Raw genomic sequence first — 27,693 nt, 5'->3', positions numbered from 1 at the left:
ACAAGATAATCGTGGAGCTTTGAAACTTTCTCTCCATCGTGTCTGATGTTCTTCAGTGCACCTCAAGCAGGTAAAGCCTTCTTCATTTAAGTCATTCTGAAACCGAAACTTTTCATCTCTCTCCTAGACTGAGAATCCTCTGGTTGTTTTGAGAAGATACTCCCTGTGATAATCAATAAAACTTGTTAAGGCTTTCTTCCTTGAATTGTCGTTTAAGGTCCAATTAGTTGTGGTACCAAGAAGTTACAGACAGCTGAAGTTTATTTGGGGTGAATAAGAAATTCAGTAATTGGAGACTGAATATTGAAAAAGGTGGTTCAAGTCACACTTTATTCTTTAAATGTTTACCTCTAACATATTCACTTATTTTTTAGTTTAGAGGTGGAATTAATAGAAAAAGTATTTATCATGGTCTCTTTTATTTACATAACAGCATCCAGGCTCTTTGTATACTTTGGAGAACCACTGTTATTATTTTCTGCCCAATCATTGTGTTTTCCAGGACATCAGGATGCTGGTTATCCACTGTAGTATTATTATTATCCAACTGTAGTTTGTAATTTATTCAACAGAGGGTTACTTTTTCAGCCTGAAACGTTTTTACCACCTTTAAAATGGGAGCAGGTCGGCAGGAGGGACATCTGCTTTGCCTTAATGGGTATCACGACTCCTACAGTTATTCCACTCCATCCCAAACTCTCCTCCCTTTTCAGCGCTCTCCCAAATTACAGCAGAGGAATGAAGCTAGGACTCTTTGCCGTGCATTGCGTTGGTATTTTCCTCAGCTAAGAGGATCGGAAAGTTTCCTCCTGTGGGCTTGCATCATGGAGGCTAGCAGTCAATCCAGCAGTCAGCAACTTCTGTGGAAAGATGTGAGTGCATTTTTCTCATTTTCCATTTGTTTGACTGCAGCCAATTAATCAGCTGCAAGGAGAACTTAAAAGGATGTTTTATATGTATATTTTATTGAATCTTAGTTAATGAGCTTTTAAATATTAAAGCTCATTAAAGCAGTGGCAGGTGGCAGAAGAAGTTCTTTGAAAAAAAGGAGAAAATAGTGAAACTGGAGTGTAAGATTCAACTTAAATATTTCAGTAGTCTGGTTTTTGGTGACTTTATATCTTTCAGAATATCCCTTGAGTTTTTTCCCTCAGAATTATACGTTGTCCTAGTAAATCCTGCAGGGTTTTTTACCTTCATCTCCACTCTTTTGTTGTTTAATCCCAACCATTTTAAGGTCTGTATGATGTTCTTGCTACTTGAAATGAAAGCTCAAAGGGGATTTTTTTTCTCTTTCTTGCTATGAACACAGCAACAGGTATCAGTACAATATTATTCCTACATATAGGTGAATAAAAAAGTTAATTGTTTCGTTGTGGCTTTAAGATAAGGTCACCAACACCACAAGTACAAATGCGAGAATATGAAGGGTTATAAATAAGAAGTCACCTGTGGCCTGTTTTAGCTACCACAGGAATTTAAATGTGAAAATGTGCATGGCCTGGTGGGGTGAACCACAGCCTCAGCTTGTTGGCTATGTAGGCGAGTGGGGTTTTTTCTGTTGTTTTCTTAAGAAAGTGCTCTTTCTTGGCTTGATAACAACAGGAGGGCTCTGGGCACTTTTCCTCCCAGAGCTCAGGAAGAATTGCCTGGCTGATTCTGAACTCCTAAACCTTTAAACACTAGTTGGCGGGCGCTGTGCACTCAGACTGCTCCATCCCTGTCTTTATTTCTGTCCGATCAACCGTCTGTCTTTCAATCCCACCTTTTTCCCTCTGAGCATTTGATATTCAAAGAGCAGCCAGCGAGAGCTTTGTCCTCCAGTTAAGTTTCCACTGCTTATGCAACCTGCCACATGAGAGTGAATTTCATCCACTGCTTTTTATTTATTTTTATTTTTTTGTTCTTCCTCTTTGCTCACTGAGAAATTCAGAGTATGGAATTTCTGGCTCCCACCGTAGATGTCTGTTTTTTATTATTCCCTCAGGATTAACTATACTTTGATGTGCCTCATATTTCTGGCTGCTGTCTTAAATACGTCCAGTGAGGAATTGTCCAGGTTGGTTTCATCAAATGGAAAAGCAGTAGTTCAACATTTTTAGGCTGCCCTCTATAATGTAATCTCTGTCCTTCACATATGGCAAATCGCCACTCCACCTCACATCTGAATTTTAAATTATGGATTACATAACCATTCATTTGGACATTTTCAGATTTTGTGACGTTGCAGCCAAAATCCTTGATATATTTTATTGTTCATGTTGAGACATTTTCATGTTTTGTACTTTTGTTTGAGTTTCTAAAAACAGCCCAAGCGCTGAAAAAAAAAAAAAACACTTAGATGATTTTTGGCAATTAGTTCACGTTTTGTGGTGTCTGGAAAATGAGCCGTTTCCAAAACCTTCAGAATGTAACGCCACAAATCAGCAGGCACTGCTCCTCCCCTTGCAACCGCAGCAAAGCGCTGCTGTTACCAAGCAACCCCAATGAAGCCCAGCCCGTTACCTAGCAACCGCAGCAAAGCGCTGCTGTTACCAAGCAACCCCAATGAAGCCCAGCCCGTTACCTAGCAACCGCAGCAAAGCGCTGCTGTTACCTAGTAACTTATGCAGAGCTGTGGGACGTTTAATCAGCTGGTTTTACCATAGCATGTGCTGTATAATGGCTGCTGGAAAAACGTTGTGTATTGTTTTTGATTTACTATCCAGAAACCTCTTGCTGCTTTCTTTTGGGTTGTGCAGGAGACACTACTTCTGCTTTTCAAAGATGTACAGTACAGACCAAAAGTTTGGACACACCTTCTCATTGAATTCAATTAGAAAGTGTGTCCAAACTTTTGGTCTGTACTGTATGTTTGTATCTTTGATAATTGTGCATCTGTTTGCACCAGTTTTTACATGGGAGTGTAAATGCTGAGTGCGGCCAGCAGTGGCTAATTTGGATTTAAAGTGACAAGAGGTTCTGAAACAACTCATACTGAAAGGATACCTCTTCGTAAAGCACTGTGTTCACCTTCCAGCCAGTCCAGATTGGCCCAGTCAAAGCCCAGACTTAAATCCTCTTAAAAACATGAGGCAAACATTGATGTTGAGAGATACACAACACAATCTGATCTGAGCTTAAAATCTTTTGCAATCTTTTTTTTTATTTTTTATTTTGTGGGCTGCTCTGTTTCTTCAAGCCCCAATAAGATGCGTTCGTGGTGGCGAAGTGACAAACTGTGAGAAGCTAAAGCAGCAAGAAATTTTAAGGCACTGCATTATATTAAAACATGAGTATGTAAATGTGCTGGCCAATCTACAACATGCTTAACAACTGTAACAAGCTCAGCCACAATAAAAAAAAACAAAGCTGCTTTATCATCACTTTAAAAGACACAAAGATAAGCAACAGCAATTTTGCTAATTGAACTCGGCCCCCTTTTTTTGCGTATCTACTTTTCTGTTGTCCTCTGAGACCTTCAGATGTGGTCCACTGTGAATGAGAAGTTTTCATTTTCTCCCCGCTGGAGCTCCTCTGGAACAAAAGTCTGTCTTTATTAATTTGTGTCCTTAAGCTTGGGGAATAGTTGGCAGCGGGCAGAGTTTTAATCCGAAAGGAAGTTTAATAAATGTAACCTTTCTTTGACACGAGTAGATTTGTATTTTTTTTTCCTTTGGCTCAGTATCTGAGCCATTACATTTTTTTTTATTTTGAGTGACCCACATGCAGAACCTACAAATGAAATGCAGAGGTGTCCGTGTAAAATAAGATTTTGCAACATGTTTTCACAGACTGAAGTTGGAGTAATATTCTGGTTATTTTCAGGTCTCAGGTTTCAGCTGGAACAGTCTGGTGAGGGCAATGCTTCAACAAATGCACAAAAGGTTCATTTTTGCTGCTTTTGTCACAATAGGAAGTAAAAACAAAAAAGGGGGTTGAAGGTGCAGAAAGAGCCAGCTTTTCAATTCTGACACAAAACTGGGTTAAAGTGAAGGTAGGATTGAAGCATAAAATGACAAATATAAGGAGCACATGCATGATAAAAAAAAAATTATGTGTTTAAAATCAAACGCAACCCTAAATAGAAACAGTCAGATAAACTGGAGACTGTATTTTTATCCCCCATCAGGCCAGGAATTTTTTATCTCAATCACAAGAGCTCTGCACAGGAAGGTGATGCAAGATTACAGCCGGAGAAAAACTCCACTTCAGATTAGACAGACTGTAAAGTATGCTAAGGACAGTCTGTCCTGGAGGCATGTCCTTCAGCCAGACGAGACAAAACCAACCAGAGCTCTCTGGCCTTACAGGCATTCATGATGTTTAGAGAGTGAAGGCCTACGGACTACAACCCGACACACATCGACCAAACACTGAAATGTGATGCCTTCACTTCTGCTTGCGTCAAGGTGCTGATTTGCAGACATGCTGATTTTATTTACCGTATTTCCCAACGCTTTGAACCATGCGGCTTTTAGCCCGGTGCGGCTTTTCTGTGGATTTTTCTTCAACCACCAGGGTGAAGAAAAATCCACAGAAAAAATCAGGGTGAATCACTGGCAGGAAGTGAATCATTGGAAGTCAAAATTGGAAATCAAAGAAGAAAGTGCTGCTTTTCATATGGAACAAGAACATGTTAGCAGCAGGCACGACGGAGAAATGTTTTCAAACTCACACGAAGAAGTTCATATGATGTAGCTTTTAAGTTGAAGACTATCGATCTGGCAGTGCAGATTGATAGCTGCTGCACGTAAGCTCAGCGTGAATGAATCCATGGTTCGGCGTTGGAGATGCAGGACACAGTCCTCCGCTGCGTTCTTAATAGCAGATTTATTGTGAAAAACCGAGAGCAGTGGAGATACCAGAGGCTTATAGCCCGGTGCGGCTTATATATGTATGTTTCCAGTTTATTTTAAAACTTTGTAGTTGCGGCTTATAGTGAGGAGCGCTCTGTAGTCCGGAAAATACGGTACCAACATGTCTTATTGCCTGGTCACACTGTCTAAATCATTGCTGTATTAATTCTGTAATTCAAGCGAATATATTGGTTATATACTTTACACTACACTAACATATGTTTTAGTTGGTCTACATTTCCATTAAAAATCTCTACAAAAGTATTTGTTTAAGGGTGATAAATTATGCTTTCTTCAACAGCTTAGGATAGATCAACAGGCTATACAAAACATTTTCATTTTACGTTTTTGTGCAATATCATTCTTTACTAATAAGATTTTAGTCTGATCAGTTTTGTCTGTTTCCTATGAGATGTTTTAGGGCCTCTGTCACTTTAAATCCAAATAAGATGCTGCTGGCCACGCCCCCAGCTCAACATTTACACTCACAAGTGAAAATGACTGAAAACAGACACGTAATTACATCTTTGAAAATCATAAGTAGTGCCTCCTACACAACCAACAACAATGCAGTAAGGGGTTTCTGGATGGTAAGTCAACAACAAAACACTGGTCTTTTTCAGCAGCCATTGTACAGCGCATACAGCAGTTAAACCAGCTGACTAAATGTTCTGGAGCTCTGCGTGGGTTGCTAGGTAACAGACTGGGGTTGCTAGGTGAGGGGCAGTGTCTGCTGATTTGTGAAGTTACAATTCCGAAATTTTTGAAAATTATCTTTTTCCAGACACAAAAAAACATACGTATTTCTTTTTTAAACCAGCTGACTAAATGTTCTGGAGCTCCACTTGGGTTGCTAGGTGACAGGCTGGGCTCGTCAGGGTTTGCTAGGTAACGACACAGTGCCTGTTGAATGTGACTTAAAAATCGGTAGGTTTTTGAAACAGCTCGTTTGTTTTTAAGTGCTTGAGTTGTTTTTTATGAGCAGTTGAGACCCAAATGGAAGTATAAAATAAAAATGTATAACATATGAGTTTTGAATAATAGTTCCCCTTTAAATATATGAAAGTTTTGATTATTTAAAAAAAAATTTTGGAACATTGTGGTTGTATAAACAATTTACAAGCCGCTGCTGTTTGCAGGTGGAGGCAGAAAAACAGAGGAAGACCAGATTTCACAACTACCACTGGGTGGCTCTGGTGCTGGCTGTGGTGTTTCTGGTTCTGGCCGTCTGCATCTTCAGTCTGATGTATCTGTGGGGCCCCAGCTTGGGAAAGGTAAGACTGAGAAATATAACTGAGCCTTATTGCTACTGGATCTGAGGTAAATGTGGGATTCATGATGGATGAAACACAACCTGAGTTTCCACATCTGCAAATCATGCAGCTCTCATCAAAGACAACGAAATAAGTAAGAGAGGAAAGCGGACGGCCGCACAAGCAACCGGGGGTGGTCTCTGCATGTTGTGCTCCTGTAGACTAAAAGATGTGTGAGCTTCGGGTACCAGCTGTGTTTTCCTCCTCGTGTTTTGGCTGTCACATCTGTAATTTTTGTGAGTTCTTGGCTCAGACCACAAACCACTTTTAACTTCTTCAGAATGTTGGACTGATGCATTTATCTACTTTCTGCTTGGATTGTAAACATCTTTTCACAATGGAGGATCCTGGTAACTAAAAGCTGGCCCTAATTGCTGTTGAACAAAGTGGCCACAGAAGGACTGGAGCCTCTTGGCAATGTAATTGGGATAAACTCTTGTCCAGGCAATTCATCTTGTGAAATCCAATTCAATCGTGCTTGATGGAGAACATTTTTCGCTCTCCTCCTTTTCCCCCAGACTTTTCCCAAGAGGCCAAAAGAGCTAATTTATCCAAGTTGGAAGGAGGATACATCAATAATCTAACATCCAGGAATTGGATGTGGTGTAGGTTCTGAGCTGGGTTAGAAAGAGAAATGATTAAACTGATATGACGGCTAAAAACGAAACACAGACATTTTAGAGCTGAATTTATGTGGCTGCTTTGTGTGCACAGTAAATGTCAAGAGATGAGAAGAAGGGCGTGTGTTGTCCTTGACGTTGCTTGTTTTAATGCCAATATCATTGTTATGGCTAATAAACATTAAATCACAACAACCTCCGCCGCCTTATTCGTCTGTTAGGCAAAAGATTCAGCTGCAGAGAGCGCCGCCTCAGTTCAGGTTAGCAAAGGGTCACATGCACTTCCTGTAAGGACGGCGTTGTCTGCGTGCCCTCCTTTCAACACAGATATGAATCACCTTTGAGCCATCTCCTTTGTCCTTGTTAAATATTTCATGCCGGAGGCAGAGCAGTCATTATTTCCACTTTAATAAGCTGTGATCATTCTCACGTGGCTCAAAATGTGTTGATGGCAGAGGTTGCCCGGGCGATGAATATCAAACCTGCAGACCCTGGGTTTTGCTTTAATGGGGCCTTGAGGGGAAGGCTTATTGTCTGGTCTCTGCATCAGAGAGTAAGATGGATCCACTCAAAAAAATAATGAAAAAAATCACCTGTTTGTCAGATGGAAACTTCATGAAACATGGGAAAACTGAGGTACAGTGCTATGAAACGATATTACAGATTTCTGTGGCTTTTTTTGGTCACACTTGAATTCAAAACAAATTTTAACATGAAAAATAACCTTGGTATATTAAAAATATATACTTTTTTATGTGATGATTTCAGTAAACAAGGAAAAAAGCTGTCCAAAATCACCTGCCCCTACATTAAAAAGCTTTATAATAACTGGTTGCGCCACCTTTGGTGAAAATGACACCAATTTATTTTGAGCACATTTGTAATGGAAACGCAGTTTTTGTTTTCTCCATTTGTTCAAAAACATTTGAACCGCATGTCGTTGTATCTACATCTTCTACTCTGTAAGTCAAATAAAATTAGCCAGTTTTAGATTTTGAATCTAAATGTGTGAGTTTGTGAAAGATAAACTCATATTAGTTTATTCATTTTATCAAACCTTAAAGAGTTGAATAAACTAGAGTTTTTAAGTTAGCACTTTAAAAAACTGAAAGAAGAAAAAGACAGGAGTGGGAACTATTTCCCAGAATGCTTAGCGGCATGTTTCATGTGTTACATTGATCTGACTCTTGTGTTTTATTAGGGAAAATGTTTATTTTAATGTCTTGGTCAGACTAAATGTTTTTGAGCAAAATTCATTGTGATGTTTAATAAAATTTATTATCAGATCAGAAATTTTGTTCATGCAATTTGAAACAAGAATTTAAATTATTCTAAAGTAAAATAAGTAGTTATTTTAATTTGATAATGTGAGTAAAAATAATAGAGAAATTTGGCTCTTTCACTGGGCGAGGTCAGTTTCTTCTTGTATATTGTGAATATGTTTAGAACAGTGGTTCCCACGGTGTGAGGCGCGCCCCCTATGGTGGTCGCAGTGCCATTGCAGGGGGGCCGCGCGAAGCGGTATGAATGAATGAAAGAAAAAAAATCAGTTACACAAAAGTAAAGATGGTTTGTAGTGTGTTTTGTTGCAATCTGAAGTGTGAAATAAACCTCAGTGGAGTTTGAAAACAAAATATGCGTACAGGTTTACGTCTGGTTGAACGATGTGTGTGGCCAGTTGATTTTCTTTGGGGGGGATTTTATTGTAATCCATGGGGGGGCCCAGAAAATCTTTGGGAACCGCTGGTTTAGACAATTTGTCTTGTTGTTATATCAACTTCATGTACTTTAACAACTTTCATTAACTGTCTGAGTTAAAACCAAAACAATTTTATTGTTGACTTAAGTTGCTTTTTCAAGGAAGCAGGTGAACTTTCATTTTCAAGTTAAACTACCTTCAAATGTTTTACAATGTATTGGATCTTACTGTGGTTCTCTGGAGTCCTAAAGCATTAGAAATGTTTTGACACCCTTTCCAGACTAATTGGTTCTGATAACAATGTTTCTCATCTGTTCTTGAATGTACATTTGTACGTTGCATAACATGTTGGTTTTTGACATATTGTTGCCTACAGGTCCAATAAGTAATCAGGCAACGTTTGGCTTGTCAAAGTGATTTAAAAAATATAGTTAATCAAATTTAACGCAGCGTTAGGGGATTTAGTTTTTCACCTGGTTGGTGTGGAAACCATCATCTAAACATGTCTATAGGTTAGCTTTGTCTGGCAAAACTTGTTTAATGGTCTAAAACATTTTGGCATGACAGAAAACAAACGTTTTTCAGAGCATTTGATATGTTGAACGTAACACAGCCATCCTGAAGGTTAACAGATGTATTGCTACAGCTGATTGATGGTTCGCTTGCTCAGTTTTGGCAGCCAGCACCTATACAGCATTTATTGATTCAGTAGCTAATCCTGAGCTGCATCTTTACATGTAAGGAATTAGGCCAGTGTGTCATTCAAAGCTGCTTGGAGAAGGTGTGTGTTTTAAACCAGAGAGACGCTGATAACCTGAACTTAACATAAATAAAGAGCTTATATCTGCATTCTCAATCATGTTCAGAGATGTAGACATGCTGTTTGTTGCCATGGCTCCCAGAGGTAGTTTCTTTTTTTCTACTTCATCTCTTTGCTGCTAGGAAACAAACTGAAATTAGGATGTCTTTAGGTTTTCCCATTATAAAGATCATATATATATATAGATATAGATATAGATATACAGACATACTGTATATAATAGTGAATGCTCCAAGTAGCTGAACCTCCACTGAGGATTCCCTTAAAACATTGTGACACTCATCATAAAAGGATAGCTGCGATCATATGAGATTAAACCAAGTCTGAAAGATGACTATGTGGATGATTAAAAAGAACAAATGGGGCTTGATTCTGTACCATTTTTTAGCAAAATGAAGTAACTATTTTACCTTCAATGTATTTATTTATTTTCACTTTGGGATTAATAAAGTATTTTTGAATTTCAGTTGTTATGAAAATCCTATATCTATCTCAAAAATAACCTAAAAGAAAATTTACTTCACACTATAGCCATAGCTGATCTCTTGAAATTGGGTCTCTGTCTCTTTAAGAACCTATTTTTGGTAAATAGGTGGCGCGTGTATCAACGATTTCTCAAACATGCATGGATCTTTAAAAACAACACTCCAGGTAAAGTTAGAATAAAGTTTATATAGCGTGTTGATATTGTTAATAATAGACCCGACAATCATGAATATTTCTGTGTCAATATGGATTATCAGTCGACGTCACGTTGCGCCAACAGCCGCTCTACTGCGCATGTCGTCTTCAGAACGCAGGTAAGAATACGTCATTCTAACTATTTACACTTAGGCTATGAAATAATTTCCAACTCACAGCCAGCGCAAAGCACCTCTATACACGGCGCAACTCCCGCACGAAGCTTTGCAGCATCTGCAGCAGTTATCAGAGGTTTTATTTTAGGACATATTTCTGTACCTCACAACGCCTCCCCTTTAATCCGCCGCATTTTTCATTTCTGAAGGCTTATAGTTTATTTCATTTCCCCTCTAACTGTGACCAAACTGGGAGGAAATTATTTAATTTTATTTGTTCTTTACACGCTAAATCTGAATTCCCTTGAAAAAAAAAAAAAAAAAACGTGTTCAAATTTAATATAGTTAGTAATAGACAACATTTTCTCTCATCATTTATCGATTCACACATTTAATGATTATAGGTCATTAAGACGCATCTCAGTCACTGATTTTATTACCATATTTGGTAGAATAATTTATTTGATCACGCTGCGTTAAACAGTTGTAGCACGCTGACTGACAACATGCTAGCTAACGTTAAAACGGCTAGATTAATGCGGGTAACCATGGCAACCAGTGGCCTCTCCGGCTCTTTCTGCAGTCAAATTGTGCTGTGTTTACAAACAAATATAGCTGTCTGCCTTGCTGAGGAATGTTATTATTCAATAAAAACATATTCTGTATATTTGCTGTAGCAATAGAAAGTCTCACTTTAAAACAAAGTAACCAAGGTTACATGCAGACTTGAATTCAGCTCATATTTTGTGGTTTTAGTGCCCACATAAAAACTTTTCTCCTGTGTTGTTGTACAGTAATGGAGAGTTTAAGTCTCCTCTCCAGAAAGACATGATGCGTCCTGGACAGGTCACCAGTGCATCACGGAGAATCAATGACACCTGCAGTAAGCTTATCAAGAGGAAGCCATCAGATTTAACCTTTCTGGTGCAAGGCAACACAGCAACTGTAATATCATCCCATCTGAGCAATCTGCCAAGAAAAAGCACGTGCATTCCTTTAGGAACAGATCAAAACTGAGCTGGAAGAAGAGAAAATATGAAAAAAAAGTTTAAAAAAATAATAATTTAATTCCTGTACCAAAGTCTTGGTAAAGAATGTTGTTAAAAAATCGCAATGCAGCAGCCAGGAGATGAAAACATCTATCTTATCTCGCAATAAAATCCTACACAAATGGACAGTTTTGTGAACGACGTCAGTACAAATGTTCTAAAATTTTGAATAAAAATTAAAGAACGTTAACCTCAGACACAGGTTTGGGAAAAACTTCAATGCTTTATTCTGCCAATATTTGGATCCTTGGCTGTTGTTTTTAAACTGAGAACAAATTAAAAGCAAGTAATTTAGTAACAACAATGTAAAGCAATCTGGTTGCTCCAGATTGTACGTATTAAAGGGTGTCAGAGTAAAGAGGTTTGAATGCAAATACACACCAAACATTTCAAATTTGTAAATAAAAACAAGAAAACTATAAACATTTTTTTCTTGCACTTTACAGTTATGGGCTTATTTCTAAAACATGTGTCAAACTCGAGGCCCGTGGGCCAAATCCGGTCCGCCACAGCTTTTTATGTGGCCTTCTATATTCTAGACTAAACACAAAGTGTGCTTAGATATTATGTTATCAATCAAATCAATGCAGTTTTTTCTGTTTACTGCCAAATTAAACCAATCAGTTCCTCCAGTTTTTTGATAATTATTGTGGAAATTCACACAAAATTAACAAATCTTTGCACTTTTTGTTGTGCTAATATTTGAGAATTTATTGCAGATTTTTATCAAAAATTGTCAAAAACTCTTTTACTTGTTCTAAACATCTGCCTCTGCCTTAATTGATTCCAAATTATAATCCATAATCTATACTGCAATTAATAAAGAGTTGCATTTACTATCAAAAATAAGTGCAAATTAGTTCCGCAAACACGAAATCCTGGAGGGACTGAAAAGATGTTCAATAATTTCATTTAAGTTTAAGATTTTATTGTTATTTTTTTATCAGTTTGTGAACAGATTTTATCAATACATACCGGCCCTTTAAGAGCATTCTTGATCTTGATTTCAAAACAAAAATGAGTTTGACACCGCTGGTCTAAAATGTAAAATAAAGAAAAAAGTTTAATAATGTCAAATTTAAAGCGGTTTAAAGACTTTTCCAATGCGCTCGGTAAAATTAGATATTCTAACAATTTACAGTGTAATGTGTGCTCTGAGTTGGAAGTCCATGACGCAGATTTAAGCTGACAAATCGGAGAAGTTGCAGGTGTGGTGAAGACAAACAGAAGCTGTTTTGAGTGGAAATTGTTTCACCAAAAACAGTAATCACAAAATTTATTCCACACTTCAGAAATTACTTCCCAACTCCAGAGATGCTCCTCGCAATCACATCTGCACTTTCTTTTTACGCTAATTTAATAGATTAATTTACACAAACTTGTTAAGCTACTGAATCACAGTGATGTACACGGAATACACACTACAACGTATATCAAATATTACACAGGGATTTGGCCGTAGCGCAGCAATTAGACTGATCCCCATCTACTGCCGCGTACGCTCAGCTGCTTCCAGTTTGCCAAAGCGTCGTGACCTCCCCCACCCAGCTTTGTATAAATAACCACAGAAAGGTAATTTTCTCTGTGCATTGTCTTTCAATATGGCATGATAACCGCCTGGGAACTCCTTTTAATTACCTGCAAACATATGTTGTTGCAGAGGCCTGAGGATGATAGTTTGTCGTCATTTTCTCCCCCTGCATGGACGTGTGTGAGAGAGATGGAGGAAAAGACGAGACGGGCGTCTTTTTTTAAAAAAAAAAAAAGCGAGGAAACAGTTCAGCGTCTAGATTAGATTCTCTGCATCGTCTTTTGGCTCACAGTAAAACTGTGTTTGCCGTGCGCTCATTATTGTTGTGGGCCTCGAGTCTCACTGGGGGATTCTTCCTGCTTGTAAATTAATCCTGTTTTATTACCAGTTCACATCAGCAAGTCTGTGAAAATGAAATCTGACGGCTGAAACCAACAGAGAATAGAGTAGAGTAGAACAGAATAGAATAGATATGCACTGTAAAAAGAAATTAGCTGATCCAACTTAATTGAATTGCTTCAATTGGTAACAAGTAGTTCAGGTGAGTTTATCCAACTTAATTTATTATTATTATTTAAACTGAATTCATTAAGTGTGTATAAAATGACACATTTACGTCAGTCTTACATCATTTAGTTTGCTTCAAAGTGTACAGAATCTTTGAAAAACTGTAACATGTTAAAACATTTAAGGTAATTTAAATTCTAGATCATGATCAGCATCAGTAAACAACAGTTTTCCATTTCTGAATTATTTTTTTTATAAAAGTGGAACATTCATAAATTGGCTTTTGAAACAAATTTGTTTGACATTATTTCTGGTAAAAGGAGATAAATGAATTTAAAAATACATAAAAACCTAATGGCATTTTGAATACACACACACACACACACCACTACCAGGAAAAAAAAATGCTATTAAAACTGTCAACACAGTGGTGATAAATGCAGCTCCCAGGCCCCAAATTTTACGTTTTCTAAATATATTATCACATCACATTTCATACACTCGGCTCTATTTTTAATTCATGAACCACTTTCGGTGAGATTATCTCCGGGCCAGCAGTGGTGCGCAGAGTAATTGTGAACCTGTGGATCTTGTAAACCGGTTTTCCTGGGGAACCTTGAATAGATCGCAGGTGCTGTTGCTCCTCTGTATGGCAGAACTGCCTGAGAAATTCATGAATGTCAAACTGGAGGAAAGTGCTCCATTATTCAAGTTGAAATTGCATTACTCACCTTGATGCCTTCCCCTCTCCGGTCCCAAGGCAGCTGCAGAGTTGCATCTCCTGATGGCCTCTTAAAGGCCTCACTGTCAGCAGCGGCTGCTTTAATGAACACGGCTGCTCCCTGCTGCTTTTCTGCCGGTCACAGGTGTGCGGCTTCCCAAGGCCGGCGCTGCCTCTGTTTATTTATTGCTGGGAGCGTGTGTACACCAGCAGCCCCCTCAGTGTCCAGATGTCAGCAGCAGAGGAAGACACAAGATTTGATCATGATGTGATTCTATCTTCCTGTCATGTCGTCATTTTGCTATTTCTTTTTTTGGTTTGTTTTGGCTCTTCTGCGGGAGTAAAACGAAATAATCCAACCGGATTTTGTGGTGTCAGCTTCAAGTGAGGATATTAGGCCTTATCTAAACAGCTGGCCCTTGTGGGAGGCTCGCCGCTCAGTCTGTAATCTTTTCTGAATTTACTTGTCAGGCTCATTCATTCATTAGCAAGCCAATGTCCGCCGGTGTTTCTCCCTGGCTGTTAAATTAGGCCACAACAGGCTCCCTCCTAAGATGATGCATTACGCCTTCGACTCGGAGGTGGAAAGAATCGCAGTGTGTGAAAAACAGGAGAGAGTTGTTCTAGAATATCAGGGGTGTCAAACTCATTTTCGGTTTGGGCCAAATCAAGACCATGAAGGCTCTTAAAGGGCCGGTGGTGCCAGAATGTGTTGATAAAACAGGTACATAAACTGTTAAAATATCAATGAATTCTTCAAATTAAATTATATTACTGAACATCTTGTTCATTCCCTCCAGGATTTCATGTTTGTCGTACTAATTTGGAAATATTTGCGTTTATTTATGATGATAAATGTGACTTTTTATTACTTGCTGTACAGATCATGGACTATAACCTGACATCAATAAAGGCTGAAGCAGCTGTTTAGCACAAGTAAGAAAGTTTTGGAGAAAAATCTGCAATAAACTCCCGATTATGTACCAGCTCAAAAAGGTGCTGGGATTTGTTGATTTCCACAATAATTTTTAAAAACCTGGAGGGACTGATTGATGTAATTACCAGTAAACAGATAAAAACTGCATTGATTTGACTGATAACATAATATTTAGGGCTGTAACAATTCTCAAATGATTTGAGGAAAATAACCTGAAACAAAGCTTCTTTAAATGATGTTTTATCATGTAGTGCACTGTGTTGCAGCCGGGTGATTATTTATGTTGCGCAAGACTCTCAAGTTGAATAAACTTTAGACTAATAAAGTAAAAACTTAAGTATAGACATTTTTTTAGAAGTGACTTTGTGACCCAACCTCTTTATTGTTAAATTAAATGTAATTTCAGATTTTTGTATAATTTTTGTCCAGGTTAACTTTAAACATGAGCTATTATTGTTACAGGTTAATTTTCTAAGCTACAGAAAAGTAATTGTAAGGATGCACAAATATGAAAATTTCAACAGATGTTGATATCCGATAGTAATACTGCTGTTATGGTAGAATTTACCAATATTTTATTTGATAAAATTTTTATTACTCGATTAATCATCAGAATAATCGATGGAATATTTGATTAATGAAATAATTGTTTACAACAGCCCTAATAATGTTTAAGCACCCTTAGGCTGCGTTCACACTGCAGCCTGAAATGATCCAATTCATATTTTTTGTCAAATCAGATTTTTTTTTTGCCGTGGCCGTTCACACTTCCAGATATATGCGACCTGTACGTGTTCTCCAGTGTGAACTGCAAACGACCTGAAAGTCTGCCGCATGCGCAGCAGAGGGCGCAATAACGTCAGCGTTCTCAGTGTTTTCCAACCGCCATAAATAGAAGAAGTGCTCAGTGTTTGCGGAAGTAAACATGGATGCTAACGGTGGAGCATAGCTTACACATTTGAAGTTGTTGTCCGACCGGAGCAGCACTTTAACAGCTTCATCCTCATTACAGTCCGTCATGGTTCTTGTTTTTATACCCGCTTGCGAGTAGCAGGACGCAGAATAGTGACATTCAGGTCGGATGAATGCGACCTGGACATTAGGTCACATTTGAATTGAATACGTATCGGATACCCAAGTCCGGTGGGTCACATTCGAAAAGAATCCAACCTGTGTTGTTCAGACTGTCATGAAAAGATCGGATACAGGTCGGATTACGGCAAAAAAAATTGGAATAGTGTTTAGTTGAGAATCTAGAGGGCCACATAAAAAGCTATGGCGGACCGGATTTGGCCCACGGGCCTTGAGTTTGAGCGAGGTGCCTGTGGTAGCGAGGCACATTTCCTTCAAAAAGTGCCGGGACACTTTGCATTTCAGCACAAACGTTATTTTTAGACCCTGAAATGATACAAATGTGGTGGAAATCCGCCTCCTAGTTGCCAGAGCTTCATCTTGCCAATCCACCAGCAGCTCATATGCGCCATGTTTTATGTATGGTGTAGTGAGTAAACAGACTTAAACGCGCGCCTTTCCCTTTCCAGATTCTGTCTCCCTCCTCCCCATCTCACCAGTGTGACTGCCAAGAAGACTCTCTGCTCCGTTGTACAATTTACACTGTGATTGAGCTTTCACATCCACTTTTGTTCCCCCAGTAAGTCGGTGCTGCTCGCAGCCTAAACATGCATTCACAGCCACAAGCAGCAGACTAGAAATATTGTTTGTTTGTCCTTCATCCACATATTCAGGAGCAAAGATTAGGAGCTTTTATGCTATGTGAATTTTGATGTTATGTTACTGCATTCGGTGATCAATTATGATTTAATCTTTCAGTCATTCCCAAAACCTTTAACATGCTTTATTGTTTTTAGTAAGGTAATTTTATTTAGATATTTATATGGCACATTTTCAGCAACAAAGTGCTTTACATTAATTAGAACGAAATACAAACAAAACAACAAACCAAAAGAATGACAAAAAGGTAAAAATATGAAACTACATGTTGGTTCCCCATGTTTAGTAAGAATAAGTTTTCCATAACTTATAAACTGTTATTGGTTTCTCTGGATCTTAAGTTTGTTCTAGATTAGTGAAGTAACTGTTCTGGATTTGTGCAGTATAAAGCTAAATGTTGGTTCTGCATGTTTGATTCTTGTTCTGGGCTGTTAAGTAAACTAACAGGAGCTTCTGTAGGTCTTACTAAAAGTAAAAAGCTAAATGTTGGGCAAAAGTAGTAAGTATTTCCACAATTTATTAAAGTAATAAACTAAAAAGTATAAAGCTAAATTTGTTTCCATTTAAACCAGTGGTGTCCACGCTTCTTTGCCAAAATCGTTACGTTGAAAGAACTTCGGGTCGCAAGTAGAATTTTACAACAAATATTTTGTGCTTTTTTTAAAAAGTTTATCTGCTCAGTAATAAACTCAAGTAAATTTTTAAGTGACTGTAAATCAACGATTGTGTCACAAACACGCCCAGCGTTTCTAACTTTTTGTTTTCTTTTTTGGGCTGAATGCTTTGCGTTTGAGTAAAAGTAGGTCGATGTTTGTGACTCCAAGACGATTCTGAACCGTCGTCTATAAATGGGAATCTTTTTTTTTTTAAGGTATTATTTATCTGTAAAAATCTCGCTCTTAACAATGAAAACATGTCCATCTGCATCACCCACCTATGCTTGCATTGAGGACAAGGGGCCACATAAAGTCCCTCAGAGGGCCACAAATGGCCCTCTGGCCACACTTTGGACACCCCTATTTAAACGCTTGTGTTGAATTTTTGTCACTTTAGTGAGGAGAACCCTTGTTACTAGTGAACTAAATTTCCCCGTTTCTAGAAACAATTCCCCATCACGCTAACAGACATCAACACTAAACTGCTCCTGAGTTGCTGAAATAAGTTGTTTTTTTTTACATTTTGATCCCTGTGAGTATTCTTGGACAAAATGTGAATCAACCCAGTTCCTTGAATGAAAAGCAACCCACACATGGATTATATCTGGATGCTTCATTGCTGGAATGACGCAGAACTTTTTGTGCTCACCTTTTCTTCCCCAACAATTTATTTTCCAGATGTGCCATAGAAACGGGAAAAGGATTCAGCAGAGAAAATAACTTTGCACCGGTCTCCTATTGTCCGCCCTAATGGTTCCTGCAGGATTTCAGTTCGTCTTTCATGTTGTTCCTGCAGAGTCGGGTCTCTTTGTAGCATCTGGAGGTTTAGATTCACTCAGAACCGTCTGGGGCGAATGCTGAGTCAGCAACAACTCCTCAGGATCGAAGGAGAACAGAAACCTTTTCTTTCCAGATCAAGATAATTGAAGTAATCTTCTATGACAGTTTAAGACAGGGGTCAAACTCAAGGCCTGTGGGCCAAATCCGGCACGCCATAACTTTATATGTGGTCCTCTAAACACTTAACCTTCTTGATCAAAAATGCCACGTTGTAACTTTAGAGGAAATTTTAAAAAATTCTCTTTTAGTACTGAAAAATTAAAATGTGCTTTCATTCTTTATAATCTTCTGGAAAAAATCATTAAAAACTTCCTTGACCTACTTGCTAAACTGCACATATTGTAGCCATCATCACTATAATCTCTTGCATTTCAAGCACATCTGGCTTTAGGGGGAATTTTCTCTTTCTTTCGTATTTTCCTTGTGTAAAAAGTATTTACCTTCTTACATATTTCTACAGTTTTGATATGTTTGTTACACTTCTGAGCTTGGTGAATACAGAATATGAAAACAATCTAAACTAACAAACGACTAAACTAAAATTAGGTTCTTATCTGTTTACAATAACTGGCCATTAGTCTTTTACATCACTATAAAAGAAATGTTAGCCAGCTGCAGAATTATTTTTAATCTATTACTCTGGATGAGCTGGAAAGAACGGAAAATTAGGATAGCTTTTTGCCTCTGATAAATGAAGAAAAATTATTTATCCAGGATTGAAACAATAAATCCACAACAAGCCAAATACATATTCACAGAACTTCGCAGAAGTTTCCTGCTGTTAGCATGGGTGCATTTAATGTTGGAAAGTTAAAGCAAAAAAACCAAAATTACATGTAAAGTACAAGTTGGGCATATCTTTGACAGTGAAGAAATGCAAAACTGGTGAAGCTCATTAAGCAAACATGTCAGTCAAATCCAGAAGATGAAGAAGCCAGTCCCTCTCTCAAGTTAACTGTCAGCACATTGTCAGTGTGCCCCGTCTTTTATGGCTAAACAACTCTGACAGTTTGGGTAAAGTTTAATATGAATTTTTTATATGAACTGCAGAACGCACTGAAAAAAAAAAACTCTTTGAATTAAAGAAACAGCATTTAAATCTGCCTAATTTTCTCTGTTTTCACGATTGAAGTGATCCATGTTTGTTTCTTCCACTTAAAATGTAACATCAGTTTTGAGGCATTAATCCTCTGGTGTGTTTTTGATTTATTTATTTTTTTTATCCCGATTGGCTAGTTACTTATCCAGCAATCATCACTACAAGTATGACGGATGACAGCGACGGCTCGGCTGCTGCGTCTCATTTGGCCAGAAAACTCACCTCGCTCTGTCAGCTGACGGCGATAACGCTTGTCAGGCTTCATTTCCTGGTGGCAGCAGCGCCGACCCGCTGACCTGCAGCAGCAGCCGTAACACGAACAGATGAAACCGAAGGTGACTAATAAATGCTAAACACCGTCTGAGCAGGAGGCCAGCTTTTACGAATGCACATTAGGAGGACCGCTGCAGTTGCAGAAATTTTCTAGGAAAACTTGGATAATTCTCAGTTTGAAAAGTGGAAAATTTGTAAGAAAAAACTAAGAATTTTGAGATTAATTTCAGGAATTTTCTAGAAAAAATCTGGACATTTCTGAGTTTGAAAAGTTGAGAATTTTTGACTTTTGAAACTCAGAAAATTTTCAAACATTGGAAATTTTCAACTTTTCAAACAAATGTTTTCAATTCCAGTTTTTTTTAATAGAAAATTTCTAAGATTAACATTTTCTGCTTCTCAAACTCACAAATTTTTGTTGTTTTTTAAAGAAAATTTATCAGATTATTCTCAAAATTTCAGACTTTGCATACAGATTTTCTACTTCTCAAGCTCAGAAATATTATTGATTTTTTTCTAGAAATTTTCTGAAATTAATCTCAAAATTTTAGGGTATTTACTTGCAGATTTTCTACTTTTCAAATTCAGAAATGTCCAAGTTTTTTTCTATCACATTTCTGAGATTTTCTATCACATTTCTGAGATTTTCTATCACATTTCTTGAGATTTTCTATCACATTTCTGAGATTTTCTATCACATTTGTGAGATTTTCTATCACATTTCTGAGATTTTCTATCACATTTCTTGAGATTTTCTATCACATTTCTGAGATTTTCTATCACATTTGTGAGATTTTCTATCACATTTCTGAGATTTTCTATCACATTTCTGAGGTTAATCTCAAAGGGTTTTTTTCTTGTAGATTTTCCACTTTTCAAACTCAGTAATTTACGATTTTTTCAATAACATTTCTGAGGCTAATCTCTACATTTCTTTGTTTTTTTTAATTAATTTTATTTCAGGACAACATTTATTCCTCCTTCTTTTCTCTAAAATGGCTGTAATGCGTTGTTGCATGTTTTGATCTTTCTCCGCTCTGCACTGCGAGTCCAGACGCGCTGCTGTCTCCACCAGGGGTCCGAGGCCCCTTAAAGAACAGAGTGTCCTCTGGTCTTTTGTCTCTTGCTGAGATAATATGGGGCTCATTAGCTGTGTGGCAGGAACAAATAATAGCCTGGGTGAAATGTTGCAGGGTTTAATTAACAACATTGCCGTTGTACACTAAATATTAATATCAAAATTTTCCCCGCTGTGAAGCAGATTCTCATGCCGTCGATCAACAGAAGAGTTCGAGCATCCAAACACACGGAGGTCAAATCGTCGACTCCTCTTAATTGAATTGCTCTGCAAAAATGTTAATGAGATTTTAAAAGAATTTGTTAGTTCAAAACATTTTGTGTGAAGCTCAATGTTTGGAGTCCTTGGTTTCCGGATCCACCTGCAACCAGCATTCATTAATAACGGTCCGGTCTGCCGTTTAGACCTGCAGGGACAGAGGAGGTGAATTCAAAGGTCACTGATCGGCTTTGCTAGGAGTTTGATGTTTTTTCACTTAAATTATGTCAATGTGGTCTTAAAAATATTACTGTGGCATTATTAAAACCAGAATAAACGCTTAAAAATTGAAGTTTCATTACAGTTGAACATCGTTTTTCTTGTTTTTTGGACAAAAAAGGTGAACAACAACTAAAGTAAATGGCAGAAGATAGCACAAATGACTTATTTTTTATTTTTACTTGAGTAATATTATTTTTAAGTACAGTTTTTGGTTACCCACCTCTGGTCACGTTACGCACTCAGACGAACAGAAAACCACATCCTTCACGGTAAAGTACAATGACTTCTTCTTCTATGTGCATAATAATGTAATATACCATATTTCTTGTCCTTTGTTTTCTTAAAACATTCATACTTTATGTGGAGGTAAACTTTTTAATGTGAGAAGAAAACAGATGTGACATGTTTCTGCTGAATATTGCCTCTGATTCCTGGAAATTGAGTTGTTAGCATGTGATTACAGTCATGAGACTCTCACCCAGCAACAGTCTTCAGTCAGAGGCTAATTCTGAATAGCTGCAAGACAGACTGCTACCAGAAATCCAGCAGCACCATCCACAACAACTCAGATGATCCTAGATAGTATGAGTTACAGTGACATTTAATTTTGCCTTTTGGATAAAGTATTTTTCCGTTGAATTGAATCAAACTAAATGGAATTGAAATGTTGCAACATTTCATACTTCATTGTGTTTAAAGAACAGTCGGGACATTTTGGACGTTTTAACATGTTCTGTTTTTTCAATATGACCATTATTGTTCCAACTTTAAAAAAAGAGAACAAAAAGATGCATCAGGCATGTTGCTTTCATTTCATCTTCAGAAAGCCGCATTGTTTCCCAGTCTGAGTTTTGTGTTTTCAAAGTTTCCCAAACTGACTCTTAATCAGTCTCAGCTGCTGACGTGAAATGTGAAACACGGATCTTCTAATCAAAGGACGGCGCCACAGTCCGCCTCATTACACAAATACAATAAATCTGTTTGTGAATAATTACATGCCAGCTCTAATCTCTGCAAAAACAATCCAATCAGGATCAAAGTGAATGGTCTTCACTTTCCAGTGCCTAACCGGATCTGGATGCAGAAGCTGGTTGATGGTGCAAACGTTGGCTACTGGTTGGCTCACACAAACTGGGATCCTATCAATAAGTTTCAAACTAGATTGTTTTTGTTTGCTTAAAAGTTTCAAATACTAGCTAGATTAATTTTTTAACACATGCTCGGAACAAAATGGTTTTTTTTTTTAGGATTGGTGGATATTAGACATAAGAATAAATTATTTTCTTATGCGCTTATCTTAAAATACAAGCTACCAAATAAATGAAGGATTTTTGAGAGAACAGTAAGAAATCTTTACTAAATAAATATCCATAGCAAATTAAAGTTTACTCTGGTTTTGCTGAAACTAAACAATATCCAAAGAAAATGTTAGCATTTTGTTCAGAGAGCCTACACCAGTCTACAGTCAAGACAAAAAATGTTTGTTTTTATTGATTCTGTTAAGCAGTGCATTGTAAATTAATTTCTTCAATTAAATCAAGATAAAAACTTAACATAGTTATAAAATAATGGCCTCCAGAATCTAGAACGTCCTCCTTTTGAAAATTGGTAGACTCTTTGGTCTTTTTTAAATATTCTTATTGAAAACGCATTCCTTTAATGATGCCTTTTAGAAATTTCTCTTGATTTTATGCATTGTTGGATTTTGTGAAACACTTGGTGGGTTTATATTTTCAAAGGTGCTACATAAATAAAGTTTTCTTTCCTACTCAAACCACTTGCAGATTCAGATTTAATGTAACCTATTGCTTTGCCAGCGGGTTTCTTCTGACTGGGAGTAACATTAAGGTTCTGGAGCGGTCCGGTCAGAGTCCCGACGTGAATCTGAATGACGATCTGTGGAGGAAGCTAAAAATTTATGTGTTGGGGAAAAAGCTTTCCAACTTCAGAGGACTGAGGCTCATCATTAAGATTAATAGTAAAAAAAAAACAAATAAACAATGGAAGCATGTTACATCCTGGATTGCTTGGTTTCTGTAAAATAATGAATATTTGATATAAAATATATTTTTAAAAATTATTTCAATTTAAATAAAAAACAATTATCTGATACTCCTTTTACATAGTTTTATGTTTGACAGATGCTTGTCTTATTTGCTGTCAGAAGTTGTTTCCATTACAAATGTGCACAAAACTTTGTCAATATTTTGCTGAAAAACACAATTTTGCATTTGTGGTGTTTCCATTAACTAATAAACACAATTAAAATCAAATATGAATAAGTTTGTTCTTTTGAGGAGTCATTAAAAAAAAAAATGCCGCACCATAATCTTACAACTACTTCCTGTCATCGTCTTCTTCGTGGTTTGCGCCGGTGGCAACGTCCGATTCTTGATCAGGTCACTTGTGAGTCGTAAAAATTGTTTCCATTACAGTTTTAATTTCAATACTCCCAGAAAGTGCATAAATGTGTTTACTGAAAAACATGCTTTCTCCAAATTGCCATGTTCCCATTAAGCAAATTTATTTTCAAAATGTCAAATTGCAATTTTATGGTCAATGGAAATGCAGCAATAAACAACAATTTGGTTGAACTGAAATAATTCATATCTACTTCTATTGTTGTTTTGGGGTTAATTAAACAGAACTGTATGAAGGTTTCTGATCAATTCAGCTGACATTGCAGGTTCACTGGCAGCTTGCAGCAACAAGTGTGGGAGGGGCAGAATCACTCTATGCCTAGAGAAAACTCTTGTGCATGGCAAGTCATTAAAAGAAACATAAACCATGGGAACACCTTGTTGAAAACCATTTAGGCTTTGGTATAAAACTATTCATTAGATTCAAAGACAAATAAATCACATTGGCTGATCCCTTCAAGCAAAACCAGCTTTTTACTCCCAACTGGTGTGAGAAAATATGCAAAATATTGATCTGCTCCTACAAAGAGCTTCATCTGCATGTGTATTTTTGTTTCCAAATATATATAATATATATTTTGCAGAAAACTGAATGAATTGATGATACTCCTTGGTATTTTAATTTTCTCTGTTTTTCATGTTGAGAGATGATGTTAAGCTGTAAAATTGCAGAAGCACACCATGGGGAGTGTAATGTGTTGTTGTCCTTCTGCGGGTCTTTAAAGCAGGTCTTCTCAGTGCTATCAGGAAGAAGGGCAGGCCAGCTCTGACATGCTAACGCATACAGGGACCATGGCAACAGACCCAGAGCTTCTCATCAGTACCCACAGTCCCAAAGCGACACCCCAGTGTCTCTGCCTGGAATTATCACTTCCCCTTTTATTGTGTCTTCAATGCAGAGCCATGGAGTAAACAATGTTTGAACAATTACAAGCCTGAAACCGGTTTAAAAACGGTTCTAAGGCATCTACCATGTTACTGGACCTGTTTTATGTGTAGTGAGGTGTGTGGATTCTGGCTAAACCAGCCGTGTTGTGATCCTAAAAGACCAGTAAAGTGGTGGCGACGACACCATCTTTGATCATCCTGAGCAAAACTGTTGTCGTTATTTGTGGCAGAAACCTTTATTGCTTTCCTTGTATTACGTTGATGGCCCAAATTAAATGCACAACCATTGAAAAGCGAGCCGACTGGCCATCAGCTTGTAAAATTGCCATTGATTTTTATTCACCTTAATACTGAATAAACAGAAAGCATTTTTGTCCTTCTGAATGGCAAGATATTCAACCTTCACTTTCTTAATAAAACGCTGCTTTCGACTTTTTCTTTAAGGGCTTAAGTGGCTTGAAACTTTCTGGGTGCTGTTAATGTTGTTCATCTGGCCAAATTACTGCCTGGCGTCTAAATGATCCAAATTGCCTTACAGGTCTCACAAGCTGTTTCTTAAATGCCACTTAGCTGCTGGATTCCAGAGTCTGCTCTTGTTGATTTATTAGGAGGTAGAATTGCTAAAAACCAGCAGAGCGACAAGGGGACACGTCCACTGTAGAGGTCAGTCCCCCGGTGACTGTCAGCCTCACGGATAAAAGGCACACAGCCGCTGTCCGCTATCTTTTGTTGGCTGCAGATTTTTTGAGATATGCATCTGAATACATCTCCGAGGCATACCTTTGATGAATATTTCATAAACCGGAACAGCACTTTTATTGGAGGAGATTGGTCATATTCAAGTAACGTGTTCACCCCAAACAATAGGCTACAGGATTCATTCAAGGCTCCTGACAAGAAGGAGATTGTTCCTCAGTTCGGCACTGTGGTTACTTGGCAGGGAGAGGTATGAAGGGAGAACGCAACAGCGAGCAGTGATGGAGGCTAAAAAAGAAACAGCACGGCTCGGTCGTAACCCAGGCCTCTGTGATGTTGAGTTTCAGTTCATTTTAAACTGTTTCTCTGTAGCTTCACTGCAAAAACACGAAATCCTACCAAGTATTTTTGGTCTAGTGTAAATATTTCAGTACACAAAACAAACTCATAAGTAAATTTTCAACAAATATAGCAGCTGATTAATGTTGATGAAAAAGTACTAGTTCAACTGGCACATTATTTCACTGATAAGAGATTTTCCCTTTGTTAAAAAAAAAATTCAATTAATAAAAGTTCCTATTTCTTTCTGAAAAGCTACTTGTAAGTTAGTTTTGTCTCATGTCGAGTGTTTTAAGATATTTTCACTATATACTAGGAAAAAAATACTTGCTAAGATTTTGTCTATTTGCAGTGTTTGAACTATTTCAGTAAATGTTATAATACAAACGTTTTAACAAACTTTAGTACATTTAGTTGAAATTGAATGTGATAAACTGACACAGGCGAGTCCATCTCCAGTTCTAGACAGTGATGGGCAACATACGTTAGAAGTAACGTGTTACTGTAATCTGATTACTTTTGTCAGGTATGACGGCAAACGGATCAGTAGACTGCTGTTACATCCGCGCAAGACGCGTGATTTTGCCTGATTTTGTTTGTGAAGTCTCTCGACAATCACGTATGAATGTGCGTCGTCATGGTAACAGACAGGAGCGTAGATCAACGGCAGACAAAATGGCGCCTTTAAGAGTGAAGTGGGACACTGCAGCGTTTTAATACTCCGTTATATAGACATTAGTTTCAGTCAGGCCAACAAACATTAGCGTTCCCAGTTCGCTCAGCGTGGAAAGGAAAACTTATAACCAGCGAAAAACTCCATTTCAAGTCTGAGCTAGCACCTAGCAAGCCGCAGGAACTACCGGAAACCCCAACAGACTTCACCGACACCGGGCAAACCTCCGGCAGCTCCTCTCCTGCTCAACAGGTGAAAATATATTTTTTAAAATCCTAATTATTGCTCCGCTCTGCACTTCATCAACTGCTAACATGTGTAAATGTTACTATTTGGGAGTACAGTACATTCAGGAGAGACTGATTTAAATAGTTTTGTCTAATAGTTGCATTTTATATCCATTCGAATGAAGTGTAAACACAAAAATAATTTTATTTTATATGGTGGAATATCAATCAATCAATCAAATTTTATTTGTATAGCACATTTCAGCAGCAAGGCATTTCAAAGTGCTTTACATCATTACAAACACAGAAACACAATGCAACATAGAGTCAATAATCAAAACACAACATTAAGTCAAGTTCCATCAATAAATTTGTAATTGATTACATTTCAAATACAATTCTAAACAGGTGGGTTTTTAGTTGAGATTTAAAAGAAGTCAGTGTTTCAGCTGTTTTCAGCTTAGTTTTCTGGAAGTTTGTTCCAAATTTGTGGTGCATAGATGCTGAAAGCTGCTTCTCCTCGTTTGGTTCTGGTTCTGGGGATGCAGAGCAGACCAGAACCGGAAGACCTGAGAGGTCTGGAAGGTTGATACAATAAAAGCAGATCTTTAATGTATTGTGGTGCTAAGCCGTTCAGTGATTTATAAACTAACAACAGTATTTTAAAGTCTATTCTTTGAGCTACAGGGAGCCAGTGGAGGGACTTTAAAACTGGTGTTATGTGCTCTATCTTCCTGGTTTTAGTGAGAACGCGAGCAGCAGGAAGAAATACAGTTGAACAGAAGAGAGACTTGATTTTCTTAAAATGTATAGTGGTTTGTTGCGTTTCCTTACATTTTTGAAGCAATGTGGATGAAGTTAAAAGGGCAAAACAACATTTGTTGTTTCATTTGATTCAATTTTATGCAAAAGAAAATGCAGAAAGACTAGAATTAGGCTGAAAGGAATCAATTTATAGCGGATTCCAGTTGTGCGTTGTTTTTTAAAAGTAATAATTAAAGTATACAATTGTTGAAAATAAGGAATCACTAAATATTCATCTTACTTTGTTGGGGAAGTAATCAGGAATTAGTAACTAATTTCTATTTCCAAGTAACTTGGTTTTGTAGAGTTTGTGACAAAGAAACGCAGACTGCTTGCACAGAAGTAACTGTAATCTGATTACAATATTTGGCAAAGCAGTCGATAGCAGAGGTGGGGACTCGAGTCACATGACTTGGACTCGAGTCAGACTCGAGTCGTTAAAATCACGACTTGAGACTTGACTTGAAAAAATGCTCAAAGACTCGGACTTGACTTTGACTTTCATGCCATTGACTTGGGACTTGACTCGACTTGAAGCTGTTTACTTGAAAAGACTTGATATTTTTTACTCAAAGTCTTAAAATTTAAAACACATTATTTATAAAGTGGCGTCATTAATTAATGTCACTCATTCCGTATCAATATGCGCAGACCGTC

General features: G+C 37.6%; 1 protein-coding gene across 2 annotated transcripts in view; it reads left to right on the top strand.

Annotated features, from left to right (window-relative positions):
- The first annotated feature begins 683 nt into the window (after positions 1-683).
- The window catches only part of tnmd (tenomodulin), an 85,247-nt gene continuing 58,237 nt past the window's right edge, over positions 684-27,693 (top strand). Inside the window, exons 1-2 of one of the 2 annotated variants that reach the window (XM_032554856.1) lie at positions 684-872; positions 5,978-6,112. In XM_032554856.1, coding sequence (XP_032410747.1) covers positions 825-872; positions 5,978-6,112 — 183 coding nt within the window. In that variant the 5' untranslated portion in view covers positions 684-824. The remainder of the gene's footprint in view (positions 873-5,977; positions 6,113-27,693) is intronic. The other variant, XM_032554857.1, reaches the window with a different exon arrangement.

This window comes from Xiphophorus hellerii, chromosome 23 (assembly GCF_003331165.1).
Source record: "Xiphophorus hellerii strain 12219 chromosome 23, Xiphophorus_hellerii-4.1, whole genome shotgun sequence".
Classification (NCBI taxonomy): Eukaryota; Metazoa; Chordata; class Actinopteri; order Cyprinodontiformes; family Poeciliidae; genus Xiphophorus; species Xiphophorus hellerii.
The sequence above is the reverse complement of the archived record's forward strand: the minus strand, read 5'-3'. Positions and strand labels throughout refer to the sequence as shown.